This window comes from Rhinolophus hipposideros (genome assembly GCF_964194185.1).
Source record: "Rhinolophus hipposideros genome assembly, chromosome: 11".
Taxonomy (NCBI): domain Eukaryota; kingdom Metazoa; phylum Chordata; class Mammalia; order Chiroptera; family Rhinolophidae; genus Rhinolophus; species Rhinolophus hipposideros.
In genome coordinates, this window is record NC_138057.1 from 50207184 (window position 1) to 50235151 (window position 27968).

General features: G+C 40.9%; 1 protein-coding gene across 5 annotated transcripts in view; it reads right to left on the reverse strand.

Annotated features, from left to right (window-relative positions):
* The window catches only part of APTX (aprataxin), a 51543-nt gene that overhangs the window by 17982 nt on the left and 5593 nt on the right, over window positions 1–27968 (reverse strand). For 2 of the 5 annotated variants that reach the window (XM_081065426.1, XM_081065422.1), the window contains exons 2-9: window positions 24836–24918; window positions 13356–13568; window positions 6759–6846; window positions 6535–6671; window positions 5113–5159; window positions 4565–4867; window positions 3890–3949; window positions 2844–3070 (exon numbers count right to left, since the gene is read on the reverse strand). In XM_081065426.1, the coding sequence (XP_080921552.1) occupies window positions 2844–3070; window positions 3890–3949; window positions 4565–4867; window positions 5113–5159; window positions 6535–6667 (770 nt within the window). In that variant the 5' untranslated portion in view covers window positions 6668–6671; window positions 6759–6846; window positions 13356–13568; window positions 24836–24918. Of the gene's footprint in view, window positions 1–2843; window positions 3071–3889; window positions 3950–4564; window positions 4868–5112; window positions 5160–6534; window positions 6672–6758; window positions 6847–13355; window positions 13569–24835; window positions 24919–27968 lie in introns of those variants that run through there. The other 3 variants (XM_081065423.1, XM_081065425.1, XM_081065424.1) reach the window with 3 other exon arrangements.

Below are 27968 nucleotides of genomic sequence, written 5' to 3' on the forward strand. Positions count from 1 at the left end.
TAGAACACCTTGTTCCAGAAAATAAAGAAGTGCTCAAAAAATGTTGGGGGCATGTCAAAGTGATACAGGAGCCAACCTAAAGGAGCTTCCAAAGACCAAAGCTGGAACAACTTGAGCAACAAAATAAATAATGATAGATGGAATTAAAACCTATACAATAACATAAATATCTGTGAGTCCATCCTGAAAAATAATTGAATAAATACATAATGGGGAGAAGGGACAGCTCTTCCATAAAGAATTCTAATTAATAAATTAGAAGGAATGAGGGAAACATAAAATCACCATTAGACAAATACCATAGTAGTAACTGTTGTAGGCAAGATCCACCAACAGAGAGGCTAAAATCACTGGGCAAAAGTTTGAGGAGAAACAGGACAGTAGCACAGTCTCAAAATAGTCAAGATATTCATCAATTACAAAGGAAACAATATTCAGTAACTCTGAGTGGAGAAATCTGGCAGATACTGCCATAACAAAGTGATCAAGGTTAATTAACATTGTGAGTAATAAACCATCTGACATCATGCACTCCTGATATGACGCACTGAGGACTTATCACATCTGTGACATTTCGGCACATCTGTGCAAGGCTCCTAATACCAGCATGGGCCAGGGAGCTGTGTCCTACACAACTAGACTGAGAAACAACGGCTTGAACCACAGTGGGACGGGGTGGGGTGGGGGGGAGGCGGAAGAAAGGGGGAGGGGAAAAATACATACATATATATATATATATATATATATATATATATATATATATAAATATATATTTTTTTTAAGTGAGGTAATAACATACACCCACCCAGTGACCTAGCAATTCCACTTCTAGGTATTTACCCAAGAGAAAAAAATGAATTATGTCTATGATAGACACAATACACATGAATCTCAAAATCATTATCCTGACCAAAAAAAGCCAGACAGAAAAAAGAGTACACAGTGTATGATTCCACTTATAGGATGATTTAGAACAGACCAAACCAATCTATGATGAAAGAAATCATAGCAACACTTGGGGATTGAGGGGAAGATTAACTGGAAAGGAGCACAAGGGATGAGCATGATAGAAATGTCCTATATCATGGAACTAGAGGGTATTATACTGAGTGAAATAAGTCAGACTTAGAAAGACAAATACCACACGATGTCACTTATAATTGGAATCTAAAGAACAGAATAAACGAACAAACAAAACAGAAATAGACTCATAGATACAGAGAACTGATGGTTGCTAGATGGGAGGGTGGTTGGGGGAAGGGTAAGAAAGGTGAAGGGATTAAGTACAAATTGGTAGTCACAAAATAGTCACAGGGATGTGAAATACAGTATGGGGAATATAGTCAATAATGTAAAAACTATGTACCACTCAGATGGGTATTAGACTTATTGGGGGTATCACTTAATAAATTATATAAATGCCTAACCACTGCACTGTACACCTGTCAACTATAATTTAAATATATATATATATATATATATATATATAGAGAGAGAGAGAGAGAGAGAGAGAGTCACAGGATGTAAAATACAGTATAGGGAATATAGGCAATAGTATTGTAATAGCTATCTATAATGTCAGATGGGTATTAGACTTGGGGTTATCAATTTATGAGGTGTGTGTAAATGTCTAATCATTATGTTGTTTTGTATACCTGAAACCAAAAAAAAATAAAATAAAATAAAAAAGAAAGAAATGTCCTATATGTTGATCAGAGTGATAGTTACATGGTATATACATTTGTTTAAAATGATCAAACGATAAATCTTACTATGCATTTTATTCTATGTAAGTTATGCCTCAATTCAAAAGAAAGAGTACTGATGGGGGTAAAAAATGTGGCACAAAAATTTCATTGGGTTGAAGTAACCAGTAATCCAGTCATAATTACCCATCTAAATAAAATGTGAAGAATGCTGGGCGCTTAAAAAAAAATAACCAAAAGAAATTCTGATACATGCTGCAACATAGATGAACCTTGATGACATTATCCTGTGAAATAAACCAGTCACAAAAAGTTCAATAATGTATGATTCTACTTATATGAGGTACCCAGAATAGTCAAATTCTTAGAAACATAAAATAGAATGGGAGGATGAGGGAATGGGAAGTAGTTTGAGAAGATGAAGAAAGTTCTAGAAATAGATGGTGGTGATGGTTGCACAACAATCATACAATGTACATATACTTAACAATGTACATATACTTAATGCTATTCAACTGTACATTTAAAAATGGTTAAAGTGATAAATTTTATGTTATATTATATTTTATTAGCAAAATAAGAGCTCTGAAATCCAATTAGTCTGCTCATCTTGTTGCTTAGTTCTAAAAAAAATGTGGAGCTCTGCCTTGCTTGCATTCTTTGAAAAGAATCAATCATTCCTTTCTGAATCCTCCTGAAAACAGGCTCCACACTTTTCTCTCATTTTATTTTAAATGTCAGATCTACTAAGCTGTCGTGACAGTGATGTTTGTCTCCTTCGGAGAAATGGTCCTTAATCATTTAGGGGTTATGGAGGCTTCTGAAAAATCACTGATCACAATTCTTTATCTGAGGGTAATAAAGCTGCTTCACCTAGTTCATTGGTTAGGCCCTCTGAGGTTTACATTTTGAGAAGAACAAAAAAACGTATGTGATTGAATTACAAGCAGAAGTAGGAACTCAAGTCATATAAGCAAGTCAGGCAGAAGGGTAAAAGTTTCAGCCCATCTGCCTTGGAAACAGCCCGCTCCATTGCCCTGGGCCTCAGGGCTGTCAGCACACTCAGCAGACCCAGGCCGAATCCATCTGCATACCGAGACACAAAAAGTATGCCCCAGCCCTACCCACAAGGCTTACCTCATGCTGGGAATGGCGTGGTAGCCCAATCGGAAGTTCAGTTTGCTGGACCCAGCAACCTCAGCAATCACCTTCTCCCCTACAGTGTGCATATGTTTGAGGAGCTCAAGGTGTTCCCTGGTCACAGCCTTCAGACTGGAAATGGAGGCCCATGGTAAGACCAGCAAGTGGTGACGAGCCTTGGGGTATTTATCCTTAATCACCACCACCTGCTCATCTTTGTAAACCTAGCAGAGGGGCACAGGAGGAGGAAATGGAGACCTACAGTGCGTATTCTGTGTGCCATGTGCTGTATTCATTAACTCGCTTAACCCGCACCACAATCCAATGTTCTGCAAAAGGTTTTAGTATCCCAGTTTTGACAGATGAGAGCACAGAGACTCAGATAAATTGATGCAGTCACATAGTTGCCAAGTGGGAAATCTAGGATTCCCACGCAGATCAAGTTGCCTCTAGTGTGTGTTTTCAATCACCACACTGCACAGAACACGCAGAGCATGCACAGTACAGAGTAGTTCCTAAGGATCTGATGAGAGATCCCGGCAGGCATCCATACAAATGCTCCCCTCTCCCTTCTCTCCTCTACCACAGCAGACTACATGATACATGCACATGTGTTCCAAGAAGCCCTATCAGATCTGGCCCCTTGGAACCCCAGGATGTAATTTAAGAACTCAAAGACTCCTCCCAGGATGATGCCTAACTATTGACCCCAGGGCAGCCCAGCAACTACAGCCACAGTCCATTATCTGATGGTCCCTGGAAAGGGACCACAGTAAAGTTAACACAACTTCCCTGAATAGCATCCAGAAGTTTAGGAGGAACAAAACAGAGGGGATATTCATTTGAAGAACTTAACTTCTCTCCAAAGAATTCCAGGTTCCTATTCACTGACAATGGGAAAAGACACTTATTCTCACAAAATAGCCCAATAAAACGAAATCTCACTAAGACTGATCTCCTTTGATTTCATTTGTAGTTATGACCTCTGTGAAATAGTCATTTAAGACATGAAATATACTTCAATGCCAAAACTTTATTCTGACCTGCATTTTGGGGTCCTGCATAGAAATCTTCAAGCCTTGACTCCAGTGGCCCAATGATTCCTAAAACAAAAAAGGGTCATGTAAATTGCAAATGCCAATGGTTAAATTTGGCATAGTTAACACTGTATGTCAGCAAAGTCCAACCAAACTTGGAAATAAGGTTAGTTTTTAGGAATTAAACGATATCCCCTTTACCTCAGTCTTTTGCCACTATTACTATAAGCTATCCCCATTTTCTTCCTATATGCAGAGCTGCGTGTCTACACGGACACTAGAAATGCCAATGTGTGAATAGCATCTTCTTTTGCCCTTTCCCACTCCATCTAAGCCTGATTAGGTTTCTACTTTGACATCAGGATGTGAACCACACAATTTATGAAAAGTGTTCTAAGACTAACCTTCTAGATATACAACTGACTGACCCATTTTAGCAGCTCAACGTTAATTTCACTGCTCTACCTTCAAGTGGCTTACCTCAGAAATTCAAGAGAAAAGTTTATAAAGGGACATTTACCCAAGTGACTGGTAACACAAACAAGTGACTCTTTCATCATGGTTACTAACCCTTGTCTTGGTTAATTAACCCCTCTCGCATGTCTGGGTTCTACAAAACAATCAGGCAGTCATTATATCTCATTTAATCTCCGTATCATCTATCAAGCACACTACCCTCACCTTTCTGGTAAATGCAGCTGTCCCCTTACTTGGGGGCACAGAGCATTGGCTCGGGTCGCTCCCAGGTTCCAGTCCTGTACTGGGCTCAGTTTCCTGGGCAGCATCTCTCTCTATAGAGTCACTGTTGCCTGACCTCTTTCTCTTCCTGTGCATTTCCAGGCCAGGACTCTTTGCCTCTTCCTCAAACTCTACAATATACGGATAAAGTTCATTCACCATGTGGAGAACCTGGCCAGGCTGCAGCTTTACCTCTTGGTCCTTCCCAATTATGACTGAGTCAATGCTGGTGGGATTGACCCCTACCTATGGAATAATCAGAAAATAATAATAATAATAATAATAATAGCAATAACACCATTACTAATATGGCCACTGCTATGTTAACCACTTACTACGTGCCAGGCACCGTGCTTAATGTTCACTTATAGTACTCTGTCACTTCCACACATGACAGAGAAGCCTTACTGGCTGGCACAGACACTCTAAAGTCAACAGCGTAAGAAAATCATCAAGTATAAAATAGAAGTCCAAGTTACGAACAGACATACCTGCTTTACCTTGACATATCCTTTGTTACACTCTGCTTTCAAATGTACTGAAAGAGATTGAGAAAAGTTAAATCCAAATGCCATGACGAACCAGGCACATGCTCTTATTCTCTACAGGACATGGAAGCCTCACTCTAGGAGGCAACTTGATGGGTTTCTTCAAAGGCCTGTGAGCAAAACTATCCATTATGCAGGCGGCTGGAGCTCCAAACCCTTGCTAAAATGTCCAAGTGAACATACTCCCTTCGCTACTACTAACATCCCTATGAGGCAGCTTCACTGAATCCCCACAAGCCTCCCTATTCCCTTGGCCCAGGGAGGGTACCTCCCTAGACTTCCTTAGCTCACCCAGGATCACAGACTCTGCAGTCAGGGAAGGGGACCCACTTCTCTCACAAGGTCTTGGCTCAGGATTAAATCAGGCTTACACTATTACATAAAACTATCAGAAGTCCTTAACAGAGAAAGAGGCAAATGATACATTCCTGGGAAACAGAAGTTCAGCTGGTCTTGGGTAGGAAGAATGGAGAGAATATTCTAGAAAAGAAATATTCATACAGAACAATCTGAGCATGTGTAGGAAGAAGTAACATTAAACATTTGTGTTTGGATAAGTGAACAAAATTTCTGGGGTGGGACAAGCAGTAAAGAAGAGACACCACAGTTGCTCTTCAGGGAAGACAAGCAGAGGAAAAGCTGATATACATGTCCCTACAGTTGCTGCTGTGACACAAAAGGACAGAGAGCGAGAAGTGTCTGCTGCTTATCTTGGGTCTAGTCAGCTCAAGAGCGGCTTTTCCCCCCCCATTTGGATTAACTCATGTGGGAAAACCCATAATCAGTGCCGCCGACTCCAAGCCTTGGGAACCCCTGCTACAGGGAACACGCTTCAGGTGGGAGGCCTGGGAGCAGTGAGCACCTCTGGAAGTTTACAAGTAAAAAATGGGCTCCGTGGTAAGGCTTTTTCCTAAGGACTTTCATTTCATTAATTCCCAGGGATGACACTTCAAGAGCTAGACGCCACAGACTTATACAGATGTCACCCTCCGTGTGAGGCATTGTGTAAAGGACGGAACCATGCCATCACCTCTCAGACATGGTTTCAGCCTGGAGATCCCAGAATTCCACTGTCTCACTGCCCAGCGAGGACCTTCCATGGGCACAGCAGGATGCAGGACTCCGTGCCCTCATCCCATAGTAACGGGGTGGAACCTGCCTGTTCCCAAGGCTGAATAACCACTTTCAGAGGGTGGAATCAGCAGTGAATGAGGCTCTGGTATTGGCTAAAAGAGCTCAGTCTCTGAGCTTTGTTTATGGCAGACAAAAGGCTTTCCATCATTAGCACCAGGAAATGTGTATGTTTGGCTATCAAGATCCTAAGGAACCAAACGTGGTACTCTCCACACGCCTGTGATCAGTTACCTTGCTGTCGAGAACATTTCTTGTCAGTGATTTGGGTCTCAGGGCTGCGCCCAACCACAACTGTTTCCAAATGTGGAAGCTGGATTCGCTGGTGCCGGCTGTCCTGTCTCACCAACCAGCACACCCGCATCATGACTCTGGGAGACGAAACAGAAGAGAATCGCGGGAATAACAAGCAGCGTCCTCCGGGGCCACACCCCAGCACCACCACACATGCCACTTACCAGCTATTCACCTTGAGGCAAGTGACTCCACCTCCCTAGTCTCAATTTCCTCACCTGTAAAGTGGGATAATGACAGGACTCCAGTCAGCTGTAAGGATGAAATAAGATCATGTGAGTCAAGTATTCATCTCGGTGCCTGAATCATGCTAAGCAATCAAATATGTGTTATGTTTATTGATGTACTCTACGAGCTCAACATTAGGCTACATGCTGAAGATCAAAAAATAATTAACCACTGTCCCTATCCTTGAGGGGCCTGGAGTACAATGGGGCAGACAGACTCACATACCAATTATTAAAATTAATGTGATAAACATTGTAAGTAGGAAATAACCAAATACAGCATTAGCCCAGGGAAAGGAATGACTGACTGGTGAGGAATTATCAAAAAAGGCTTCATGAATAATGGACATTTATGATGGGTTTTAAAGCACGAGAAGGAGTTTGCCTAGCGGAGAACTAAGGACATGACAACAGAAGATGTTCTTCAGTCCACATGCATTTTTATGTGTATTAGAAGGCTTCTTTTCCTTACTTATCATAGCATTTTGATGATAGAACAATATGTTCTACTGCCATCTGCTAGAAGATTGTCATAATAAATGCACAAATCCACAGTTTCTAAAGTCTGAATGCAGCACCTTTCTGCAATACACAACCTGCAAAACAATAGTGGAGGTGCTGGTATTATTTGAAAAACAACCTTTATGACCAGGTAGAGAGTAACAGCAGAAGGAAAAGCGACAAGAAATTCTGCCTGAAAAAAGGGCAGAACAAAGGGGATGGAGAGGAAGCAGAGCGGGAAGAAATCCTGAAGGCAGACTGAATCTCTGACTGCATTTGAGGAATGACAAAGGACTAAAGGGAGATATCAACCAGGATTTCTAATTCGGAAATACCCATTTACCAAAATGAGAAACACACGAGGAGACATAATTTGGGGATAAACATTAGGTGAAGAGATGATTTCAGATTGAAACACAATTAGATTAAGTTGCCTGTGGAAAATCCAAGGGTCAGCTGGGATGCACGGGAATGAAGCTGAGGGAGAGCAACGGACTGAATGTATATATTTGAGAGGCATCAATATGTCATAGAAGCTGAGGCAAAGAAAGAGTATGAGATCATCAGGGAGGGAGAGCATGGGATTATGGGCAAGGACAGGACGAGATTCTTGGGGCCTCCCAAGACTCCCTGAGTTTATCAATACTCAGATCTCCAATACCCTCTCTTTAAGCAATGTCCCCTGCAGCAAGGCAACACCTATCAAGAGTCCTCTGCACAAGCTGTGAGTCCAAAGGGGAAAGAAAAAAAACCAGATTTTAAAAATCAGTTTCATTACCATCTGCAAAAACAGGATAATACAAGACAGAGTGAGCATATGAGCATTCAAGGGGTGCAAAGTCATAGAAATTGGATCAGTCAGGAAAGTCTTCAGAAACCACCCAGTTGAAAAGGACAAGAACACTGACAAGGAAGAAAAGGAGTGGGAGTGGACGTTCCATTTCTCTTTGTTTTTCTTCCTTTGGGAAGGGGGTTGACATTCCATTTTAAAATGCACAAGTGACAGCACAGATTTCAGCAATGACAAGCCATGGGTGAGTGGTGAAAAGCCGGCTGACCCAGAAGGGCTGCCCCAAAGAGTAACAAAAAAAGGCAGAAGTGTTGAAAGAACACTAGGCTGAGATCTAACAATCAATAGGACACAACTAGAGTGGAAAAATCTGGAGTCACAAATTAGCCAGGAGTCTGTTAATACAATGCGGGCCAGAGTGAGGGCCAAAAGGCAGCTCAGCAGGTCTTTGTGAAGGAGCTGATGCCAGAGCATGAAGAGTCAGTTGTAAATCTAAAATCCTAAATCTGGAGCCTCAAAGGATGATGGTGCTACAGGCAGGTCACACTTTTACATGCTACCTGTTCAGAGGGGCATCTGTTTGCCCTTGCTGGAAACTGATGAATGAGCAGGTAACAGACTGAGAAGTATGTCTTCATTAGGCACTGGGAAATAAGTTATTTGATGATGGACTAGTCACCATAATAATAAAAGAAGCCTGGCGAGAGCAGTTTGAGAGCAGAAACAGGAAGAAATCCCATGAGCCGCTGAGCACGGCTAGGTGTCCACAGGACAACAGGAACTACCCCTCCTGCCCTACACAAACACATACTCACATGCTTCCTTCCCGCCAAAGCTCTGAAGTTATGATGCTCCTATTCACTTCTCAAGAAGCTGAAACACTGACCGCACAATGCTTATGCAACTAACCTTAAGCAATATCTTGGCCCATTTCAGCCCCCAGTTCCAACTTCTAGGAATGAAGCATTTTAGAATATGGGGAGTACATAAGGATGGGCGTCCCTGAATCTTCAATATAGTCCATCTAGTAAAACTCCATAAACTGCAAGCTCTGTGGCAGCAAATCAAGTTCATTTTTGCTTACCAATATATCCCCAGCACTTAATACAATACTTGGCATACAGCAAGAATACAATAAATATTTGCAAGTGAAGGATCGGATGATAATCCTATCCAGGTTCTCTTCCCTTCCTTCTCTCTCCCCTCCTCTGACACCCTTTCTTATGTGGGGTGCTTTGCTCCTCTCTTTGGGCAATCCCATCCTCTATGTGGATGAGTCCTAACTCTGTTTTTCAGCTCCGTACTTTCCATTGCAGAGTCGTGGAGATTGGTCAGAAAGAAATTCTGATTATTTCTTTAAGGAACTCAAGTTATCTGATAGGCCACACAATGCCAGCAATCTGATAACCTGGAACAGTGCCGTCCAGTAGAATTTTCTGCAATTATGGAAGTGTTCTAAATGTGCACTGTCCAATAATGCAGCCACCATGTGACAATTAAGATTCTGAAATGTAGCTAGTGCAACAGAGGAATTCAATGTCTTTGATTCCTTAAACTTAAATAGCTAGTTAAATGTGGCTGATGGCTACCGTAACGTCCAACACAGCCCTGGACACTTGCCCAGCCCTGATCAATACCTCAAGCTTAAAGACCCTCATACTCTAACCCCACAGAGGTTACTTATTTCACCTCCCACTTCTTTTCATAGAACTAGACCCACTTACGCATACCTCTTTCCTCCCTTCCTCCAGACTCATACATGCAAGGATGTATGTACATCCTTTAGATACAATGTACTGAATCATGGCTCCAAAATAAGTAATTCTTAATAGACCTCCTGTTATTGGTTTTTACTCTTTCCTCCCTCCTAGAAACCCAAATCCTTCACAACTTCCAAGTCTTACCTCCTCCCTGAGGCCTTCACTGAGCTAACTTCTCTACATCTTGTTACTAGATATGGTCAATTTACCTTCACAGTTCTCTAAAAATTAAATGTGGATGTAATTTTACTTTCCAGGTAAAATTTTCTTGTAAACAGACTGCATCACTACTCAGGAAACTCAAAGGAAGGTCTCCGGAGATCACTGCCCTGGGGGGTAGGCCTGGTCTTATACTTTGTCCCCTGCTGTTCAACATACCTTTATCAAATTTATACTCTATGCTAGGCACTTGCTAAATATATCATCTCATTTAATCTTCACAACAACTCTCATTCTAAGGAAGAGAAATTTAAGGCTTAGAGGAGATAAATAACATATTTAAGTCACACAGGCAACGTGTGCCAGAGCTAGAATTTGAATTAATTCCAAAGAATGTTCTTAATCACTGCACCATATACCTTTTGTCTTCACTCATTTGATCAATCAAAATTACTACATGCCCACTATGTGCCTTTTGCCATTCTAGTACTGGGAATAGAGAGACACTACATATCATTTGTATTGTATAATGCAGGTATAATACATCATACCTGCCTTCAAAAAGCTCAGTCTTGTGGAAGAGAGAAACACAAAGACAATTATAACAAATATGGTATGACTGGTTTGTGCAAAGGGTATTATGGGAGCACAAAAGTGGAGTACCCGCCCCAGACTTGGAGAAAGGAGGTGTCAAGAAAGGTTTCCTGTAAGAGTGGGCCTACAATGAGTCCTACATACAAACCAGGTTAATTAGGTGAAAGGGGGCAGCCTAATTAGTTGAGGAGCAGGAGGTAAAGAAAGGAATCAGTGAAGATTCAAGTCAAAGAGAACAGCAAGGGCAAGTGCACAAAGAAACAGCACAGTGCATGTGAAAAAGCAGTTCAGTGTTGCTGCAACCTAAATTATGAGGCAAAAAAGAGGCGGGAGATGCAAGCGGATCCAGATGAAGCAGAGCCCTGGGTGACTGGCTGAGAAGCTCAAATTTTAAAAGTTCCAATGGATTTTGCAATTCAGTAAATAATACATATTTGCTGAATGAGAGAAAAGATCAGATGATGGACCAGCTCCTTCAAGATTATTAAACAGGACTCTGACACAGTTAGATTTGTTTTCAAAGATCATTTGGGAGAGGAGGTAGGTAGTATGGAGAACAGATACATGGGGAACTAGAGGACTAGAGGCAAGGAAACAAGTTAGAACGTCATCACATTTCAAGTGAGAGATGATGAGGCCTAAAGTACGACAATAATAGGGGCAAAGAAGAGAGCACATGTTTGAGAAATATTTAGGGGGTAAAATCATGAGGATTTAGTGATGGATGTGATAAAAGTAAGTTCAGGGAAGATGCTGAGTTCCATTTGGGACCTCTAAATTTGAACTGCCTGTGGGACTTGCAGAGCTGTCCAGCAGGGTAGTCTGAGGTGAGGGTGAAACTCAGAAAAGAGTTCTAAGCTGACCACTTCTATTTGGGAGCATGTAGGAAGTTAAAACCAAGTACAGTTGATGTGCTCCCTCAGGCAGAGTGTACAAAATGAAAAGACCATGGGCCAAAGTCACAAGCCTTGGAAACACCCAATATTTTAGGAGAGGAGGAAAAAAAAAGACTACCCACAGGAGAAATGACTAGGGAGCGAGACCCATGGAGAAAAAGCTAGAATATTAGCTCTGTAAGGCAAGGCACTGTGTCTTGTTTATCTGTGTCACAATAAATGTTCACTGAATAAATCATCTGAGTGTATTATCCTGGAAAGCAAAGGAGAAGGGAGTCAGAAGTATCAAGTTTCAAAAGCAGCACAGGGATGGAGCAATGATCTTTTTTTAAATGGCTATCTGGTTTGATAATCAATCACTGATGACCTTAGGGTAAAATTTCAGGGGAATGATAGGTCTGAAAGCTAGACTGCAGAAGGGAATGGGAGGTGAGGAAATGGAAACAGAACTTAGAATACTGTAAAACAGTTTGGATAAGAAGGGGAAAAGAGTTAGTGGATGACAGCTAAAGAAAGATGGATCACCAAGAACTTTTCCTTTCTTTTTGGCTTGGGGGTGGGAGTGGGGGTGAGGGATGGCCAGGGACCTGAGAAACGTGAGCTTGTTTATACGTGACTGGGATATAGACGTGGACAGAAAAGACAAATGAAAACAAGCTCTCGTAAGTAATAGCATAAAAGGAAGGTCAGAAGCAAAGATAAAGGGATTTGCTTTGACCAGAGGATACAGCTCATCCGGAGGCTTACGGAAAGGTAAAGATGGGTGTAAATCTAGACGACTTTGTAAGAGGGAAAGCAGAGGCAGAAATTTGAGAGAAAGCGTATCTGATAACCTCAATTTTCCCCACAAAATAATAGACAACAACGCAGTGAGGCATGTGGGAGCTTAATAAACAGTTGAATAAAATCAGCATAGAATAGTGGATAACATCCAGGCCTGTGAAGTCCAACTGCTGGAGGGCAAATGGTGGCTCCACTAGCTACTCACTGTGTGACTTGTAGCAGGTTACTCTCAGTCTTTACTTCTTCAGCTATAAAACAACATTAATTGTTCTACACTACAAAGGCTAAATGAGGAAGTAGGTGAACCTCAGCGTCTGGCAAAAAGCAAGCATTCAACACTATTATCACTCTTATTAACAGTGAAGGCGGGATGAAAGAGCTCAAGACTCGTTAAAAAAGTTACCTGACAGCACAGGCTACGCAACTAAGATGAAAAAGCACAAATCCATATTGTCTCCCCACATGAACAGTCCTGTTCCAAGTGTTCCAAGGATCCCCAATATGTCCAATTCCCAAAAAGCTCCAAACCTGGAGCCCATGAACTACAAATAGAAATTAAATCCCTGCTTTGTTGAACCGCTATCACTGGTCTGCCTGGGGAAAGGCTTGCTCCTTCTGGCCTTCCTGTAAGACCTGTTGAGGACCTATAGGAGTGGAGGGCCCTCACGTTCCTTTCAGGGAGCGTTTCTGAAGGAAACAATGTCCATCCTGACAAGGGGAGCCGCCTCCAAGGGTGGGACAGAGCCCACTCTCTAATCTTTTCTCTGCTTGTTGCGACCAAGTCAGCGGCAGGTGTCGGGGGCACAGCTGAACGAACGCGAAGTGGGGCGAAGACCAACTGAGTGCTACCGAAAACCGGTCCTAGGAAGCAGGGGGAAAGTGGGAAGCCCAGAGCCCTGGAGCCCGAGGATGCAGCAACGCCTGCCGGGAAAGAAGCCTTGAGAGCGTTATTCAAGGCACATCACTCAAGGGCAGGAGCGGGCCGGCCTAAAGCGCATACCCACGGCTTTATTCCCGGCCAGCAGAGGAGGTACGCCTCCAACTGCCTTACCTCCAGACAGCGGAGACGGACAAATTCACGTTACCCCTCCGTGCGGCACCGCTTCCGGCGCTGTAGGATGACGTCATGAAACAGGCTGGAGAGGAACCAGGGGCACGACCAGTGCCTGTCCGATGATTGGCTGAGAGGGTCTCGCCCAATGCCCGGATCAGGAAGCACCCGCAGCAACTGGTCTCAGTGGGGTGTGGTCCAAGTGTGTGATTCCTGGTAGTTATCGGAGGGGAGGTGTTGCCTCAGCATCTCTCTACCCGAGAACCGTCCCAGTGTCACCGCCTCTCAGTCTCCGAGTAAGGAGAGACCTCAGGTGGCTATTCCCTCTGTGGCTGTTTCTAGACAGTGGTGCAGCATCTTGACATTCCCTTCGTAAGAAGCTCACTACTGTGTTTCCCCGAAAATAAGACTGGGTCTTATATTAAGTTTTGCTTCAAAAGACTCAATAGGGCTTATGTTCAGGGGACGTCATCCTGAAAAATCATGCTAGGGCTCATTTTCTGGTTAGATCTTTAAACGGTATCTTTAAAACCATGTTTTCCACCATAGACAGTACCTGCTTGTAGCATTGTTTTCCTGCCGCCTTTCAAAACGACAATCTGCTTTCTCCCCTTTCTGGGGAGAAACGACTGAAGGAGCTAACTGCGAGGAAACTTTTTTTTTTTTTTTAATTCTACCAAATGAACTAGCTGAGGCAGTCAGAGGAGAGAAACAAGATACTGGGATGAGATGTGTTTACCGATTTTTATAGTAATTCCAGGATGTTTCCTAAGAGTCATGTATTGCAATTATTCAAAGGCATTTTGGCAGATGGAAAAATTCCTATCTCATGGTGGAGGCATAGTTTATAATTTTTCTCAAACTCGACAGAAACTGAGTCTTAAGGAGTCACATTTCTTGATCAAGAGAGAATATTGTTTCCTTCCATAGAAAAGCAGAGACTTAACGGTATGACAGAGATACCAGAACTATCAAAACAGGGTGGGAGGATTTTCCTGGAAACAGAGACTTGCCCTTGTCAGCAGAGAAGATGCAGATTTATATTTGGTTCACACCAGGAAGTGGGGAAGCACAGGAAGCATCTCAGCAGCCACATAAACTCACGTTAGTGCAATGTGGTTCATACCGCTTGAGGGGAAAAGAGGTGACCCAGGACTTGACAAGTTTTGTTGTTCCTTCACATTAAGCTTCTTTTAGCCTCTGCTTCTATCTGACCTGCCTTTGTGTGTCTTGCATTCAAAACCGGATTGGATTATTCTAATTGGATTATTTGCCATATATTGTGCAAAATTGGGCAGAGTTTCCACGCCCAGCCTATTAGGTCTAGCCCTTTGTCTGTAGCATATTACTGGCCAGAGGAGAAAGGGACACATGGTACAATGCATGACTAAGGGCATGCATGGCAGGCACTTAAGACTCTCACGGACTCCAGAACCAAAGATTTATTATAAACAGATACATAGAAATTAACAGAAAGTAGTCTGCAGTTTTACCTGATGTAGCAACCTTCAAAGTGCAATCCTTGGATCTGTGGCAGCAGCCTCATGACACCTGGGAACTTGTTATAAATGCAAATTCTCGGGCCTCACCCCAGGCTTACTGGTTCAGAAACTCTGGGGTTGGTGCCCAGCAATCTGTTTGAAGCCCACCGGATTACCCTGGTGCATGCGCAAGTTTGAGATTCTCTGATGGAAGACAAAGGCTTCACACTGTACATCATCATAAATGTGTTCTGTTAACCTGCTTAGGGTTTTTTTGTGTGTGTGTTTTTTCAAATTAAAATTTGTTTTTAATTATGGCAAAATACACATAACATAAAACTTACTATCAACTATTTTTAAGTACTGTATACAGTTCAGTAGGTAAGTATATTCATACTGTAAATCTATTTCCTGAACTTTTTAATCTTGCAAAACCAAAGCTCTGTATTAAACAACTCCCCGTTTACCCTTCCTCCAACCCCTAGCAGCCATCATTCTACTTTCTGTTTCCATAACTTTGACCACTCTAGGTATCTCACATAAGTGAAATCATGCAGTAGTTTCCCTTTTGTGACTGGCTTATTTTACTTAGTATAATGTCCTCAAGTTTCATTCACTTGTAACATGTCAAAACTTCCTTCTTAAGGCTAAATAACACTCCACTGCAGGAATACACCACCCTTTATTCATCTGTCAAGGGACGTTTAAATTGCTTTCACCTTTTGGCTATAGGAATAATGTTGCTATGAACATGGTTGTACAAATATCCCGAGATTCTGCCTTCAATTATTTTGAATGTGTACTCAAAAGTGGGATTGCTGGGTCATAATTCTATTTTTAATATTTTAAGAAACTACCTACTGTTTTCCATAGCAGCTACACTGTTTTACATTCCCACCAACAGGGCACAAAAGTTCCAATTTATCCACATCCTCGACAACACTTATTATTTTCTGGTTTGGGGTATTTTTCTTAATAGCAGTCAGCTTAATGGGTGTGAGGTGATAGCTCATTATGACTTTGATTTGCACTTCTCTAATGGTTAGTGATGAGCATCTTTTCATATGTTTGTTAGCCATTTGTATATCTTCCTTGGAAAAATGTCTATTCTAATCCTTTGCCCATTTTTTAATTGGGTTATTTTGTGTTGTTGCATTGTAGTTCTTTTTAAACTATGGATATTAACCTCTTATCAGATATATGATTTGCAGATATCTTTCCCATTTTGTAAGTTGCCTTCTGACTCTGTAGATTGTGACGTTGAATGCACATAAGTTTTAATTTTGATGTAGTCCAACTTACCTACTTTTGCTGCCTGTGCTTTTGGTATCATCATATCTAAGAAATCAGTGGAAGCTTTTCCCCAACATTGCATAGTTTTAGGTCCTACATTTAGGTCTTCGATCCATTTTGAGTTCCTTTTTCACATGGTGTAAGGTAAGGGTCCAACTTTGTCTTTTTGCATGTGAATAGCCAGTTTTCCAAACACCACTTGTTGAAAGCACTGTCCTTTCCCCATTGAATGGTCTTGGAATCTTTGTTGAAAATCATTTGACCATACATGCAAGGGTTCATTTCAGGGATCTCTATTCTATTCTATTGGTCTGTATGTCTGTCTTTATTGACAGTACTACCCTGTTTTGATTACTGTAGCTTTGTATAACTTTTGAAATCAGGAGGTGTGAGACCTCCAACTTCTTTCATTTTCAAGATTGTTTTGGCTATTCTGCTCAGGGGAGCATTTAATTTTTTACACCCAACAACTAGAAATTAAAAGATCTTGCATGGAAATCAGGATTCTTGGTCTTTTGGGGAGGGGGGTCACTAAATCCAGCAAATTCTGGTAACAAATAGCTGGAACTGTGAGTGGCTGCCATGTGCTCTCCAGTTTGCCACTGTCTCTGTTCACGCATTTATATATACCTGTGTGGCCTCCTTTCACTGAGAAAGGCCCTTCTTTCTTTGCTACTTTGAGCCTTCTGGCCCAAGGGAAAGGCAGCTGGAGCCAGACAACCGGAGGAGGCTGCTGTGGCCTAGTCCAGAGATTTGCTCAAAAGGAAAAATATAGAGTTCTGGGAGATAGTATAGCTAGGGAATTTCATTTCATTTTTTCGGGGTGGGGGGAGGGTGATTGGTGGGAGGAGGACAGGCCAGGAGGGAGGTGGGTACGGTATCAGGAAAGACCTAACTGAAGAAAGGAAATAATCAGATTCCAGAAAAATGAAAAGGAAACAAAGTGAAGACTTGCTAGAAGAACATTCTGAGTCTATGATTTAGGCTGAGGAAAGAGCATGTACAAAAGCCCTACATCAGGACCTTTACCATATTCTTTCAAATGTAACAGCAGTTCAGTGGAGCTGAAGAGTAGATAGTGAAAGGAAAATGGTGATATCTGAGCATTTAGGAACTGTATGTGGGTTCATCCTATATTCAAAGAAAAACCCCTGAAGAGTTAGCCAGGAAATAACATTTATTCGATTTTTATTTTAGGAAGGTAACTGTGGCTGCTGTGAGGAAGAATGGATTGTGGGAAGGGCAAAAACAGAAAAGTTCAGAGCAGTTAGGAGTCTACTGAGGTAATGCCAAGGATGTTGGCAGCCAAGATAAGAGGAGAGAGGTGGTCTGATTCAAGAGATATTTTGGAGGCAGCATCAAGATATAATCTTCTCTGTAGGACGACCTTGGTCAGATGCCACATGATAAAAGTTACTTAGTGGGGATGGGACCAAACGCTAGTGAGCTATAAATTTAGCTGCATGTTTCATATATATGAAAACTTCTCACTGCAAACACCTGCAACTTTACTTGTAAGCTTCCTCTGGCCCCAAGAGCCTTCTCTGACTACAGACAGCCCAGAGTGAGGCACTTTAGGCCCCTCGGAACAGTAGTGAAGTGATATAAAGAAGTGATGGGTAAATTCGTTTCCTCACGCCTGGGGTGAAACAACTTTGAAGCAGGTACTACACTGTTTCCCAGAGGCTCTCCAGCAAGACTAAGCCCCAGGTGCCCCAAGTAGTAACCTGCGCACTGGCTTCCTTCCCATCCCTGTCTCACTTCTCCACTTCCCGAGTGGCACGTCTTGGGATCATCTCCTAAACAAATGATTTGTATTCAAATCCTTGCCTCAGTGTCTGCTTCTGGGGGAATCCAACCAAACACTCCTGATAATTTTCTCATGATACCATTTTATTTCTCTTTTTAGATAACTTAATAACTCCTACGGCTTCCCAACTTTTTAATGCCATGGCACAAAGGTGAAATCCTATTTGCTGAGCACACTGGGGTAAACTTAAGGGCTATAAAGAGCTTGGTGGAAAAAAAAGTCATTACATTTTCTTTATAATTATATGATAAAAAAAATAAAAATTAGAGTATTTGGAAAAACAATATTAAACATTCAAATAAAATATGCTTAAATTTTTCATGAGAAACTTGAGCATGTTTCTGTGAATATTATCTTTTTGACATTAGGTTTTATGATGAAATAAATATGTAATTACTGATTTAAATTTTTAAATGATAATCTTTTCAAATTCTTGGTAGTCACACCTATAATTGGCACACCAGTAAAAAAGTGTAAACATGTAAACATGCTAAAGTATCCATTAACTATACCCTAGGATTTACTTTAAAATCTTCCACCTGTAATTTACACTTTATTGTTTTCAACTCCTCTTTTAGGACTGGTTAACTTCTCCTACTAGAAGAAGAAGTTGATTATGTAGCTTAACTCTCTCAAGGGGAAAGTCACTATAATCCCAACTGCTGACATTCGTATCATTGATGGTTCAAGTTAGAACTTTTATTTCAATTCAGCACTTCGTACTGTGTAAATCATGGAAGTTGTGGTAGTGTCTCCTGAAAATTTTTTTTTTTTATTGGAGAACAGTGTGTTTTTTCCAGGACCCATCAGCTCCAAGTCAAGTCATTGTCCTTCAATCTAGTTGTGGAGGGCACAGGTCAGCCCCCAGTCCCATCACGGTTTTCAATCTAGTTGTGGGGGGACACAGCCCACCATCCCATGTGGGAATCAAACCAATAACCTTGTTGTTGAGAGCTTATGCTCTAACCAATTGAGCCATCCGGCTGCCCTGAAATTTCTTATAAACATAATAAAAAGAAGTCACAGGAAACCCATCTACCTTATCCTGCCTTACCTCCTACAATCTCTTCATTCCCAGCTTTGTATCAGCAATACTGAACTTCTTATCCTTCAACCTCCTCCTCCCCAATACTGTAGAGCGATAAATTAGCTATCCCTGCTAAGCCCTGGCCCAACTGCAATACTGTATTGCATTCCTTGACGTTCATGCTATTTCCTCTAGAATCTTCTTATTTTCTCCCTTATTCACTCTTGCCTCTTCCAACCCATTCACACTACAACTAGAGAAAATATTTCAAAACACAAATATGACCATGTAATTCCCCTGATTAATCTCGGTACTATTCCCAAACTCCAGGCCCTGAACCTCACAATTACAGATATTAATAGTTAATGTAACTCCCAGAACAGGAAGGCCTGGGCTCTTGGCACTATCAGCTCTTCCCACTGATCTGGTACGAGGGACATGGCTATAGGAGTCCACATGGATACTTGCATCCCATATTCTCCAGTGTCTTGGCCTCGAGCCAATGAACGCAGAGAAGCTCTAACTCTCCATTGGCTAGTACATTTATTCATTCATTCAACAAGTATTTTTGAAAACCTTCTACATGTCAAGCACTGTTTTTGGCACTGGGGCTACCACAGTGAACAAAACAAAGTTCCTGCTCTCAAGGAGCTTACAATCTAGTGGGGAGAGGCAGACTATAAACAAAGAAATATGCAGGTTATGTGGGGATAAATGCTATAAAGAAAAAACAGGATAGAAAGTGATGAGGATATTTTGTGTATTATGGAAGGCCTTTTTTGAGCACAGACCTAAAGGAAGAATGAAGTCATGTGGATATCTAGGTGAGACGGGAAACCATCAAATAATTTTAATCAAAGGAATGACGTTTTCTTTTTGAACACTGCTGCCTCCGACCATCCCAAAATGACATATTTCCAAAAGGATCATTCTAATTAATTTATGGCACCACGGTCTCAAAGAGAGGGAATGGTTTACAACTCTGCAATTTCTTCAAACCTGATGTCTATATCCATTCAACAACCACCAAGAGTGCCTCCTCTGTATTAAGACAGTGAGCTAGGTGTTAAATTCAACCCACCATACACAGCCTCTCCCTTTAAGGAATGTTCAATCTGGGCTGCACAGCTCCAGCATTTATTCACCTTTCACATACTTACACGATTTTACTCTCTTGAACATGTCAGTATCCTTCCTACCAATCCTTCAGATCTTGACTTAGCTGCTCTTTCTTACACATCTTTCTCATTATACTTCAGACTGGATGCCCAGTGGCATTTTCCTGACCATGATTCACCTCCTCTTAACAACAAATTTGTATGTCTACACTTTTACACTATTCAGACAACTCTGGACCCTCCTACCTGTCACTTTCACTAGCAAAGCTCCAGCTCTGCATGTCAAAATAACAGTTTAACTAAATTTACTCTTTCTTTCTTTAAATACTTTCAACTAGAGTAAAACATCTATTCATAGAATAATATCATTCTAAATTATATGGCCTGTAACAAAAGTTTTTAACCTCTCCCAAGGGCTTTTGATACAGAAAAAAAAAAACTCACTTCCCACCTATGTGACTTTTCCCTGATGTCTCAGATATAGGGAATATGGCAAATGCAATTGAGGAGAAAAAGAAAGAAAAAAGTTTTTAGAAAATGTAGATTTAGCCTTTCTCTCTATGGTAGTCTTTACTTTCCTAAACCCTATTGATTCTCACTTCTCAGAATTCTCACCCTTGTATAGACACACACACACACACACACACACACACACACACACACACACACTACACTGACCCTAGACTAGGCCAAAGCACTGGCTTTGGCCAATGGGACACTAACAAGTATGATGTGCACAGTCTTAACAAGTGTTTACACATTGTGGCCTATCCCCCTGGATAGGTTCCTCTCCAGAACCCCACTGCCATGCTGTGAGAAGTCCAACTTCACGCGAAGAGATCACATGAAGGAGAACAGCGGTCCTGGCTAACATTCCCAGCTGAGCTCCCAGCCAACAGACAGCATGTGAGTGATCCCGCTTGGAAGGATCCTCCAGCCCTAGATGAGCCATCCCAGCAGCCACCACACAGAACTAAGATGAACTATCCCTGCTAAGCTTTGCCCTAACTGCAGAATTTCGAGCAAATGACTATTGTTACTTTAACCCACCAAGTTTCGGGGTAGTTTGTCACATAGTATTAGATAACAAGAATACAAGAATACTCTTTTATTTATTTTTTATTTTTATTTTTTTAAGAATACTCTTTAAAAAAAAAAAGAAAGAAAAGAAAAGAAACAGGCACCGTTCCTACTGGTTCTTAACACTGAAATGTCTGAACTTTGGATCAAGGGTCAATTTCCCTAATAAGAGAGCTGCTTTATATATTTGCATAATTATTATTTAATTATTATTTAATGTCTATGCCTCCATTCATCTGTAAGCTCCATAAGGGAAGGAATTATGTCTGCCGTGGTCAACATTGTTTCATTGACTTAGAAAAGACCCTAGCAAACAGTAGGCACTCAATTAATATTTTAGTAAATCAAGATTATGTTGACTTAATAGGTATATCAGTTCCTCTGTTGGAATAGGAAAGTAATTCTTATGCCCATTATTATTATTAGCAAACACTTACATAATGTCTACTATATGTACACACTGTTCTAAGCACTTTGTATGTATAACTCATTTAGTCTTCACAATAACCATATGAGCTAGATACTATTATTCATCCCTTTTACAGATGAGAAGACTGTGGCACAGAAAGGACAGGTAACTTGTTTGTTGCAGGAATAGGATTTAAACCCAGGGAGTCAGTTTCCAGAATCCATATTCTTTTTTTTAACTATATTATTCTTTTTTTATTATTAAGGAATCCACTTCTGTGACTGTCTAGAAGCCCAGGCTGAGTTAACAGTGCCAAGTTCTGGAGGTAACTACACTGGATTTTCTGGTTATAACCACTGTCTTCTCTCTCTACCTCAACTGAAAACCCAAACTCACGAGGCCTCAATCTCCACCCTTCTGTTTCTGGAAGATGCCAAAGACAACTACGTAGCAGGGTTTTTAAGAGGAGAGGACAAACCCCCAACTTTGCTTTATGAGGCGGATAGCAACCCCAAACCTCAGACAGGCTGGGACCTGCGCAGGCCTCAGTCAAAATGGATATTCTTAACCACTACACTCCCGCTCCCAGTTTCCTGTCCTAGGTCTGACAGTACCATAGCTGTGGAAACGAGAACAAGGTTAAGTTACACACCAGAAGACAAAGCATGTGCCTCATGACAAAGACATCACTGTGACTATGCAGGTAGAAAGCTGAACATAGGGACCTCGTTTCTGCTCCGAAACATCTTTCTAATGTCAGTGACGACAGGAAGGTGACCTTCAGGGTGGAGAGGTGGTGATATCCACCAGAAGAAAGACCCTTGTACAAGGCCCTACCCCCAAGCCTCTAACTCTGCCAGCTAAAATGACTGAACCCTGATCTATGAGCTCAACTCAACTCCAGTCCTGCTCACAGGACTGTAAGGAGGCCTGAGTCAGTAGCTGCTAGCTCAGAACTGAGTCTCTTTTAATGCCAGTGCTATTATGACCTGTGCCTGGGGCTTCTCGATGCTCAGCAAAGAGACCCATGGTAAAAGGCCCACGTGGCACCATCGCCAGCCCTGCCTCTGCTCTGAAGGACAGAGATGTAGGAGTCTGGATCTAAACCAACAGTACTCTCAGGGTGACCTGCAAACCGGCCTTCCCGTTTGATGAGTACAGTACTTTCTTAACCCAACACCACCAACAACGACAGGTGTGCGTACACACGTGCAAAGGCCTCTGGCCTCACTCTCATATTTGGAGAAGACATGAGAACTTTAACATTAAAATATTGAAAAGGTGGTTTAACCTAACAGTAGAAGACATATTTCATAACTGTATTGCTTGATAGCTACAAAGCGGGCAGAGTCGGGGAGCAGGATTTTAAGTTTTGGTAATCATGGGGTCCTCTCTAGAGGGAATCTTTGAGCTGGTCTTCCCCATTACATTTAGTCAAAATTACTTCTTAAAAAAAATACTTCTTGGCACCTGCTATATGCCCCTAATTGTTCTAGGTGCGGGAGATAAAACATTGTGAACCACGATCACCGAGATGGGCCTCAACCTCAGGAGCAGTGCTTCACCCACTGAATTGCTTTGTGGTGTGCCATCATCAGGTGGTAAGAGTCATCCTTGCGAACTGGTCACCTTATCAGGGATGCCACCAAGGACACTGCTGCTCATATAACACAATGTTCTCTTTATGAGCATCCTTGGGAGACAGTCCAATCTGATCACAGTTCTAGGAATAGTTTTGCTTCTCCAGAGTAACAGGTTTGTTTTTATCTATGGACACCATGAACTGTAGGACCAATGAGGCTGTCAGCTTAGAGACAAATTCATGGCCCAGCTGTAGCAAATGTGCAGGTCATTCCCATATTCATTTTTAGCTTTGTCACTGGCTCCATTTTGTCTCTATCATGTTCCTATTTCTTCATTCTGTGCACTTTTAATTTATGGATCTTGGTGTGTGTGTGTGATTTTTTGTTGTTTTTTAGGTTTTTCTTTTATCTTTGGAAATGGCTATGAAACCTTTCTGGAAGAAGGTTTCACGATCAATGTTTATAATACATATGTACATAAATACTATGATAGAAATATATCCAAAGGGTGATGTAGGCACCCAGAGAGCTTATAAATTAGTCAGAAGCATTAGAGAAGAACTTGCATTAGGGGTCATTTTTTGAGTTGAATTTTTCTTTTGTTATGTTCTTTTATATTGAGGATGTTTTAGAGTTATATTCACAACACAACGATGGTTAAACAAAATTAAATTGTTGCCAAGTGCAACAAAGTCTTGCCATAGATACAGACAATAGTAGATACAGACAATAGTTTAGTGGTTACCAGAGGGTAAGGGGGTCGGGGTGTGGTAGATGAGAATAAAAGGGATCAAATACATGGTGATGGAAAGAGAACTGACTCTGGGTGGTGAACACACAATGTGATATATAGATGATATATTACAGAATTGTACACCTGAAATCTACATAACTTTGCTAACAATTGTCACCCCAATAAACTTTAATTTAAAAAGTCTCGTATCATATCATGGGTTTATGAAACACCATAGAAATTATTTACAACAAATTGAGGCTACTTCCGCAAGAGTTCCTTTCATCAAATTTTTTTTCTGGATCTTGAGAGTATAACGCTAAGCAAAATAAGCCAGACAGAGAAAGCGGAGAACCCTATGATTTCACTGATATGTGGTATATAAACCAAAAACAACAAAAGAACAAGACAAACAAATGAGAAACAAAAACTCATAAACACAGACAATAGTTTAGTGGTTACCAGAGGGTAAGGGGGTGGGGGGTGGAAGATGAGAGTAGGGGGATCAAATATATGGTGATGGAAAGAGAACTGACTCTGGATGGTGAACACAGAATGGGATTTATAGGTGATGTAATACAGAATTGTACACCTGAAATCTATGCAATTTTACTAACAATTGTCACCCAATAAATTTTTTTAAAAAATGTTTTTTCTGACAAAAGATCATGAGGCAAAACAATTCATATCTATATTAGAATTTCTGTGCAGAGAAAGCAATTCAGATAGATTATCAAATTTAATTTAGAAGATACTTAATAGCAAAATGAGGTAAAGATTTAAAATAATAATCATCTAATAATCTAGAAAATATATATAAACAAAATGTTATCAACTGAATTATTCAAATGAATGACAGCAAAGAGGATTCAGGAATTTAAATTATCTAGGTCAAGAGTCTCAGATTTGGAAGAGATATTAAAAATCATTTAGTTCAGTTGCATACCTGTGCGACGTTCTGCTTTAATTCTTCATTGCATCTTGCAGGTGTATTCCCAGCCGTGGAATTTCTCTGGATTGTGTGGTTGCCTGCGTGAGAACAGCGTGAGAGAATGAATACTTGCTGACATACTATTTTAAGTGTGCTGGATCAGCAGATTATTTTTAAATACACTCAATTTAAGTTCCTTTTACTTGTCTTAAAAAAGAGTTCTAGTGATATCAAAAGTCATATTGACAAACTGCATATAGAGACCTCAAGAAATAGGTCATGATCTCAGGGATGAAGCATTTCTCAATTTACAAAAAGACAGCAATAAATGTGTTTACTGTGCATTCTCTCATTCTTCAACAGTAGGGAAAATTACAACTATCTTCCTTCAAATGAAGGCAGGAAAGGAAGGAGGAAGGGAAGGAGAGAGGGAGGGAGAGAGGGAAAAAAAGAGGGAGGGAGGGAGAAATTAAACCAGATATACTCCCCATGACCTCTTTCAGCTACCTGCAAGGCCTGGGACTTTAAAGGGAATACTTTCATCCTATCTTTGCATTAGGGCAAATTGTTGACTTTTAACTTACAGTAACTAAATGGAATGCATCACTCTCCCCTTCTATTAGAATTTTTTTTAACTTAAAAGCAAAATTATCTGAAAGTTGTTCACTGTTAAGAGGAAAGGCTACTCTAAACTCAGCCATTAGTCACTCTGACATTTCCCAGAGGAGGGCTGCCCAGGCAGGCAGAAAAACCACCAGACTATAATGCTCGGCTGGATGTTCCATGAGGGCAGAAACCAGCTCTTCCTTTTCACAACTATATACACAGAGTCCGGCTACAAGTCTGGCACAATGTATATTCATTCATCCATTCAATAAGTATCTCTGGTTCAGTACCGACTTGGTACCAGTGTTCTAGAAGCCTGGGAGACATCAGAAAACAAAATAAAGATCCCTGCCCAAATGACATTCAAATTCTATTGGGAAGGGGTGTGAGAAGAGACAATGGGTAAATATTGTGTTCTGTCACAGGGGCAATAGAGAAAAGAAAAATAGAGCAGGTGAAGAGAAATTGGGAGTGCCTGAAGCAGCAGATCGCAACTCAGAATACACATTGTAGGCCTCACTGAGAAGGTGATATTTGAACAGAAGACTTGAGTAAGGTGAGGTGCTCAATAAACATTTGTTGATTAAATAAATGAATCAGAGCAAAATTGAGGCAGGAAATAAAAGGCATTTTCTGGGGATGGCAAAAAAAAAAAAAAACGACTTTGAGAAGGTAAGCTGTTGGGAAATAAACCTGTGATGGAGGTGGGGGGCTCGCTAAGAAAGGCCCGAGGTGCAGAGCTAAAGGGTCTGAGTTTATAAAATTTAGACTTTACAAAGAGCTTTCACTTATAGTCTCATTTAATTCTCACATCCCTAATAAGGGTAATGGCATCTCCATTTTACCAATAAGGAAACAATGCTCAACCTGGGCAATTTTCCCAAGATCACTAAGAGGCAGAGGCAGAACTTAAACTTGAGCTTCTGACTTCCACCTTGAGGCTTTCCCTACTGCCCAATCACCTCCCCCAAGAAAAAGTACACAGGTTAATAGAAAGTTATAAAATATACTAATAAAAAAAGAAAATGCTCACATGCCAGTTATAAAAAAACATACAGCTACAAGGTAAAAGTTTAACGTAGTTTTTAAAGCTGTAGAGAAAGGAATAGATTGTGGGCGTTCAAAAAAATTAAAAAGCAGTAAACTAAGAACCTATTTTAAATCACGTGGACTGTGGTACTGGCAACAAAATACGTGGCTGAAAATCTATTTCTATAATAAATGCCTTTCTTTTTATTATAAACTTTTTGAAACTTTTCGTTTCAGATTGACTCTATTTCTCTTACAAATACAATATTTTGTGACTTTTCATTAATAAAAATCTTTCATCATTATACAAGAAATACATGAATACTTTCTTTAAAATGTTAAAGTCCCCAACTAATTACCAACCTCAGAAATAAGTACGTAGTACTATCGGTTTGGAGTGTGTCCCCCAGCTCTTTTTCTACGGCTACTTGTATACCCAAGTGCTTCCTGAGTGTCTACAATTGGATGTGAATATGTTTAAAACTAAATTCATCATTTTCCCCTCAAGGCCAATCTGGTCCTCTTTGATTTCCTGTGTCAGTAAAATGGCCTCACCCAATCAGAAACTTTACATTCCATATTTTATCTGCCCACTCACCCATCACATCTAATCATCAATCAATCCCTGCAAGTTTACCTCTTTAATAATATCTTATGTTACCACCCTCTATTCTCCATTCCCACTTCCACTGCTTTAATATTGGCCTTTTTCCCCTACTACTTCTACTGCAGCGCCAACTCCATGGAGTTGTGAGTTGTGCAGTCACACAGGGTCTCATGCTCAGAAGGGCTCCATGCTTGGTTTAACGCTCTGCTGTCAGTGTCTTGAAATTCTTAATAATTTTTGAACAAGGGGCCCTGTTTTCATTTTGCACTGTCTCACAAATCACATAGCCAATTCTGTACTACTGTAATGGCATCCTAACTGGTACCCATTGTCCTAGTAAGGCCCTGCTGTAACCTACCTTTAACAATTCTATAGGGAATTAAAAAGAAGATATTCCATTAAAATTGGATCGAGCAATGCAGGGCACAGTGGTCTGCTCAATTGGAGGCTGAGAGTTCTAAAGTGTAACTTTAGATTGAAAAGATGAATTAAGGTATTAAATTCCCATATAACGAAGGACTTAACCACATTATCTATGGACACTTTTGCAGTACAAGTAGTTAGGAAAGATGGCCAAAGTAATTACAACCTTCTGTAAAGCCAACTGGTGTGGGCAAAGATCGCAGGCTTTGCATTCAGAAAGACTGGGTTCAAATTCCAATGTGACGACTCACTGTATGACTTTGGGAAAGTTATTCAGATTCTCTAATTTTTATTTTCCTATTGATAAAATAGAGAAAATTATCTGGCAGAACTTTTGTGAGACTCACAAAATACCAGGGACCCAGTTCAGTTCAACTAACATTCCATGCCACACCATGCCTTCGTGCCGATGACATCAGGAGGAATAAGACTTCCCTTTAAAGGGTACAGTATAGAAAAAGAGAGGGAAGGAGTAATTTCACA